The sequence below is a fragment of the Pseudophryne corroboree genome, chromosome 7 (genome assembly GCF_028390025.1).
Source record: "Pseudophryne corroboree isolate aPseCor3 chromosome 7, aPseCor3.hap2, whole genome shotgun sequence".
Taxonomy (NCBI): domain Eukaryota; kingdom Metazoa; phylum Chordata; class Amphibia; order Anura; family Myobatrachidae; genus Pseudophryne; species Pseudophryne corroboree.
Window position 1 is genome coordinate 124,377,866 of NC_086450.1, and position 6,873 is coordinate 124,384,738.

At 46.5% G+C, this 6,873-nt stretch overlaps 1 protein-coding gene across 2 annotated transcripts in view; it reads left to right on the top strand.

The window, feature by feature from the left end:
• The window catches only part of GRB14 (growth factor receptor bound protein 14), a 225,945-nt gene extending 219,451 nt beyond the window's left edge, over window positions 1–6,494 (top strand). For both annotated transcript variants that reach the window (XM_063933621.1, XM_063933622.1), the window contains one exon: window positions 5,109–6,494. In XM_063933621.1, coding sequence (XP_063789691.1) covers window positions 5,109–5,255 — 147 coding nt within the window. In that variant the 3' untranslated portion in view covers window positions 5,256–6,494. The remainder of the gene's footprint in view (window positions 1–5,108) is intronic.
• Window positions 6,495–6,873: the final 379 nt, after the last annotated feature.

Consider the following 6,873-nt stretch of genomic DNA (forward strand, 5'->3'; position numbering starts at 1 on the left):
GCCGCTGCGATCACTTCAGTCATTTTGGTCACGGAATTGACGTCAGACACCCGCCCTGCAAATGCTTGGACACGCCTGTGTTTTCCCAAACACTCCCAGAGAACGGTCAGTTGACACCCATAAATGTCCTCTTTCTGTCAATCACTTTGCGATCGGCTGTGTGAATGGATTCTTCATTAAATCCATCGCCCAGCACCGATCCTCTTTGTACCCGTACAACGCGCCTGCGCATTGCAGTGCATACGCATGCACAGTTTTGCAGAGTTTTAACCTGATCGCAGCTCTGCAAAAAGTTGCTAGCGAGCGATCAACTTGGAATGAGGCCCCCTGTGTGCAGCTGTAGGCAGTGAGTAGTTGGAGAGGTGGCAGTAGGGAGTGTGTCCATGACTCATATACTGAAGGTTTGAAAGCATTGTCAGGTAGTGTATCTAATAGATCCTATGTAAGAGGTGATGGCTTCTTGTCACCTCCAAAACAGAGAAAGCATTCACCGCTTCCAGTCCCGTCAATATTACTTACCCACCACCGCTCCTGAGCTGTCCTGCTGCCCGCTGTCTCTTCTTCGTGTCATAGCTCCTGGTTGGCCCTGCAGCGCAGCAATCAACTATCCATCGCAGCGCTGCTTGCTCTCCTCTCCACAGCAGACAGCATTGGCCTGTGCCCGCTGCCTCTCCCTCTAGTGTCCCGGCTGACTCCGCAGCGGTGAACTCTATCGCCAGCGTTGCTTACTCTCCTATCCTCAGCAGATAGCACTGGTCTGTGCCCGCTCATGGCTTCCTTGATCACCCGGCATTCACCGCTCCCATTCCCCCATCAATACTTACCCACCAGCGCTCCGGAGCTGTCCTGCTGTCTGCTGCCTCTTCCTCGTGTCCTAGGCTGCCGTCTGACTCCCAGCTGACCCCGCAGCACACAGAGGAAGTCTCCATCATCAGCACTGCCTGCTGTGGCCAATCGGGGACTCAGCGCCAGATGCGCTCCATCAACAGGTGCGCTGTGCGCAAAGCTCTGCACACACCTAGTTACGGCTCTGGGTTTGAGTCTCCAAACAGCAATAAATTCTAGTAGTTTTGGTGCTGAAAGCCGCATATGGGGGGTCATTCTGAGTTGATCGCACGCTGCAACTTTTTGCAGCCCATGCGATCAACTAGATGCCGCCTGTGGGGGAGTGTATTTTTGCATAGCAAGGCTGCGATCGCTTGTGCAGCCCTGCTATGCATAAAAAGTTTTGTGTAGAACAAGACCAGGGTAAGAGTTACTTACCCTGTGCGATCAATCCAGTGTTGCAGGTCCCGGAATTGACGTCAGACATCCACCCTCCAAATGCCTCGGCACGCCTGCGTTTGTATATCGACGCCCAGAAAACAGTGAGTTGACACCTGGTTCCGCCTACCTCCTGTCAATCTTCTTGCGATCGCCGCTGCGACCGCTTGCTTCTTTAGCGGCATCGCTGCGGGCAACGACGCACCTTCTCAATGCGTCCACCACGCATGCGCAGTTCCGACCCGACCACACAGCTGCGAAGAAGTGCAGCGTGCGATCGGGTCGGAATGACCCCCAGATATGTGTCACAAAAACTGCTCCAGAGTAATTTCTGACCACTTTTCTTTAAAAAATATGAGAGGGTTGATTACTGTCAAAACTGGTATGACCCATTTCATACATATATTGGGCAATTGATCTTAATAGCTAGCAGCTTCTTGCCTGTTAACCGAAAGTGTTGTGAATAATGTTGAGTCTGAATCTATATAAGAAGGGCTCCATTGCAGTGGTCACTACATTTTCTCATACCAAGTTCCGTTCTGCTTTTATCTGCAACTTTTTACGTGTTTAAAGCTAGGGGGTAATTCAGACCTTATCGCTAGGGTGCATTTTTTGCATCCCTGAGATCAGGTAGTTGCCGCCCACAAGGGGAGGGTATTAGATGTGTGTAGGTGTGCGAACGCTTATGCTGGAGAGCTGCAGAAACAGCAGTTTGTGTGGTCTCTGCACAGCCTAGAACTTACTCAACCCCTGCGATGATCAGGGCAGGAGATGACATCAGGAATCCTCCCACAAAACGCCTGGTCCCTCCTGCGTTTTTCCGGACACTCCCTAGAAACGGTCAGTTGCCACCCACAAACGCCCTCTTCCTGTCAATCTCCGTGTGTTCACCGGTGCGTTTTTTTCGCACCTTCCCGTCGCTGACCAGCACTCCCTGTCGCTGCGGAGAATCGCACCTGCGCATTGCAGTGCAAACACATGCGCAGTTCAGACCTGATCATCCGCTGTGCAAAAACGCACAGCAGCGATCAGGTCTGACTAAGCCTCTAATTCCTGTAACAGCCCTGCATCTCTAGTACACGGTGAGTGGCTTTCTGCTGTGTCTGCGATGTACAGTGCCGTAACTAGACATTTTAGCGCTGTGTAGAGATACAGCATCGGTGCCTCTGCCATATTTAAAATAGGGCCAGTGCGTGCCTACGAAGCGTGACAAAAATATAAAGGCATAATATAGAGGCCACAAAATAATACAAATTCATATTATGCTGTACAGTAGTCTCCATTAATTAAATTACGCTGCGCAGTAGTGCCACTTAAACACATTAAACCAGGTAGAGACCCTTTTACACATTACGTCAGTTAGAGCCCCATTTTACAGATTACTCCAGATAGAGCCCCTATCACACATTACGGCAGGTAGAGCTCCCTTTTACACAGTATGACAGGTAGAGTCCCCTTTTACACAGTATAGCAGGTAGAGTCCCCTTTTACACAGTACGGCAGGTAGAGTCTCCTTTTTACACGTTACGGCAGACAGAGTCCCCTTTTCACACATTACGGCAGCAGAGTCCCCCTTTTTACACATTACAGCAGCAGAGCTCCTTTTTACACAGTACAGCAGGTAGAGTCCCATTTTACACAGTACGGCAGGTGGAGTCCCCTTTTACATATTAACGCAGGTAGTGTCCCCTTTTACACATTACGGCAGCAAAGTCCACCTTTTTACACATTACGGCAGCAAAGTCCCCTTTAATACATTACGGCAAGTAGAGCTCCCTTTTACACAGGACAGCAGGTAGAGTCGCCTTTTACACATTACAGCAGCAGAATCCCCCTTTTTACACATTACAACAGGTAGCGTCCCCTTAAGCACATTATGGCAGGTAGAGTCCACTTTAACACATTACGGCAGGTAGAGTCACCTTTTACACACTACTGCAGGTAGAGCTCCCTTTTACACATTACAGCAGATAGAGTCCCCTTTTACACAGTATAGCAGGTAGAGTCCCCTTTTACACATTACAGCCGGTAGAGTCTCCTTTTACACAGTACGGCAGGTAGAGTCCCCTTTTACACAGTACGGCAGGTAGAGTCCCCTTTCACACATTATGGCAGCAGAGTCCCCTTTTTTACACTTACAGCAGCAGAGTCCCCCCTTTTTAAACATTACAGCAGGTAAAGTGCCCTTTTACACATTATGACAGGTAGAGTCCCCTTTTACACAGTACGGCATGTAGAGTCCCCTTTTACACATTACGGCAGCAGAGTCCCCTTTTTACACATTATGGCAGCAGAGTTCCACTTTTTACACATTGCGGCAGCAGAGTGTGCCTATTACACATTACGGCAGGTAGAGTCCTCTTTTACACATTACGGCAGGTAGAGTCCCCTTTAACACATTACGGCATGTAGAGCCCCCTTTAACACATTATGGCAGGTAGAGTCCCCTTTTACACATTATGGTAGGTATAGCTCCCTTTTACACAGTACAGCAGGTAGAGTACCCTTTTACACAGTACAGCAGGTAAAGCTCCAGCAGACACTGGCTAGGGGGGGTGAAGAGGGAGCTGAGAGGAGGGGACTGGAGCCATAGACACAAGCTGCAGCACAGCCCGGCTACCTACGTGAGAAGAGGTAGCTGGGGCGCCAATGCAGCCGAGTTCAACATCGGCTGGAGAGGTGGACGGAACCCCCCCCCCCAGTGTGGCAGTGGTGACAACGCGCCGAGTGGGTGTTGCTTGTGGCCCTGCTCCAAAAGTGCATATGTGCTGTGTGCAAGGCACCACTGGCACACACCTACTTACGGCCTTGGCGATGTGAATATGTTGCGCCGAGCACTTTGCACTGTATGGCTTATTGAGACTAGGTGTATGAGAACACATCTGTAATTGCCAAAGCCATTTACACCCATTTGACTGTAAAGTGTGATACGAGTAAGTTGCGCTCAGATGTATTTAGTTAACTCAGAAGTGAGGTCTTTTGCTTCTGTATTAAGCTAGCAGTGACATTAAAATTGGGTCGGTGCTTTGCTGGGACAGCCTCTTTCTGGATACTCTGTCCCAGCAAGGAACATCTTGTAATTACTATAGTTCTGAGAAAATGGAGCTAACAATTACATCTTGATTTGTTATTTATAGATTTTTTTTAAAACTGTGCTAAATAATAAAGAGGCCATTTAAGCTTCAGTGCAACATTATGGGTTAACTATGTTGCAGAGTTCTGCAATATTGTTGCAGAAAGTATAAAACTGGCAATAGTTGGGCTGCAGCCTAATGGGGCCCATGCATCTGGGCTGTATCGGGGCAATTTCCCATTCTGCTGCTGTTAGGGTCATGGAATCAGAGAAATCCTACATGTTGGATTTCCCCAAATCTCCGATCCCGACTAAAAAATGATCAAGATCAGCAAGTTTGGGATTTTTAAGATGCTCTATTCCCCCGATTCGCCTATGGCTATCCAATCACCAATGACCACCAATCAGCGATTTGGTTCCTGGCTCGGCTCAGATCAATAAAATGGGGAAACGGGGTTGTAGATGTATGTCCCACATACAACTTCTATTGTAGTAAACATGGTAGAAAGGAAGATGTGAGAGCTCTAATGCCTTTCCAAACTCATATACATGTAAGTTGAAATCACCACCACATAAGTAGATATGTTAGAAACAATTTAAACTAAATCATACTTTCCATCAAAAGACATTAGCCAAGCCAGTACCAATATGTTGCAATAATCTTATTGTCATTGGACTTCATCATTAAACTTAAATTTTTAAGGCAAAGCTCCCGGAGCTAGCACAGAAATTGCCAGTAATTAACTGCTGCTTTTTCCCATTTATCCTACAGATAGAAGACGGAGGAGATCTATTTTATACGTTAGATGAAGGACACACAAGATTCACAGATCTCACACAGCTTGTGGAGTTTCATCAGCTGAACAAAGGAATACTGCCCTGTACTCTGAAACACTATTGTACCCGTGTTACTGTTTGACGTTATCATGGTTAAGATCAAATAATGTAAATAATGCGCAAGGAATCTTTTTATGAAGGCACTTTTCTTGTATATACTCATTGGCAAAAATTCTAGATTGTTTTATGATTAAACTGAGGACAAAACGCATTCAAAAGTCTCAGTTCAAAAAATGTGAAAATGAAACACCATAACTGACAAATTTGAATACAATGAATAACTAGCTGTTCTAGCAGCTAGCTATAATTTAGAACAATGTGACATATGTGGAAGTGATTTTACAGGAATAATGGGGGTCATTCCGAGTTGATCGCTTGCTGAAAATGTTCGCTGCGCAGCGATGATGCAAAAAAAACGGCACTTCTGCGCATGCATATGCAGCTCAATGCGCACGCGCAATGTACTTTCACAAAGGCCGATGTACTTTCACACAAGGTCTAGCGATGCATTTCAGTCGCACTGGCTTCCGCAGAGTGATTGACATGAAGTGGGCGTTTCTGGGTGTCAACTGACCGTTTTCATGGAGTGTTTGAAAAAACGCAGGCGTGCCAGGAAAAACGCAGGCATGGCTGGGTGAACGCAGGGCGTGTTTGTGATGTCAGATCCGGAACTGAATGGTCTGAAGTGATCGCAAGTGCTGAGTAGGTCTGAAGCTACTCTGAAACTGCACAAAATTATTTTGTAGTCACTGTGCGATCCTTTCGTTCGCACTTCTGCTAAGAGACACTCCCAGTGGGAGGCGGCATAGCGTTTGCACGGTTGCGAAAAACTGCTAGCGAGCGATCAACTTGGAATGACCCCCATTGCACCTTCAGTTTAAAAGCCCAGTTGCTAACGCGAGAGTGGAACATGATTGGCTTATCCTTGGACAACGCCCACCATTTTTTAAAATGGTAACGTCCCACTTTCAAATTTCATATGTCATGTCATGATCACTATCACATATCAGGGTATATGTATCAAGCGTTGTAGAGATAAAGTGAAGGGAGATAAAGCCCCAACTAATCAGCTCCTGACTGTTATTTTACAGGTTGTGCTTGAAAAATGATGGTTAGAAACTGATTTGTCATTACATTATCTCCGTCCACTGTATCTCCAAGGCATTTCCCCTATGGTGTTTGGGCTTGTTACCCTGAAGGCGTGAAGTCAAAATATCCAAAAGGCTTTCCGTTCTTATAATACTTGGTGATATTAAGTAATGATACTTGAACTGTGCACAATACAAAATCTGTTTGAAATAAAGTTCAAATCAATGTTTAAGCAGACAAACCTTTATCAAAGTATTCCGGTGATAATGCCTTGAACTCCAGAGACAGTGCTCCATTGCCTGTCATGGGATTATACTTTACCATGATTGTGGCTAATCATTTTGCTGCCTATGGTGCTATAACAATAGACGTGTCACCTTTTTAATTATTCTCACACACTGCCATAAATATTTCTATATAAAGAGTGTATGCTATAAAGTACAAAATCTCTCATTTTAATCACTATTAGATATATCAGCAGGGGTGCCGAGAGGGCATGAGAGGGGTGGTGGTTATAATTACCCAGGCTTGCTGGAGGTGCCTGGTGGGGGCCCAGTTCCACTCCCCCTCCCCCTTCCTCTTAAGTCATCTGGCAGCAGCCTCTCTCTCTC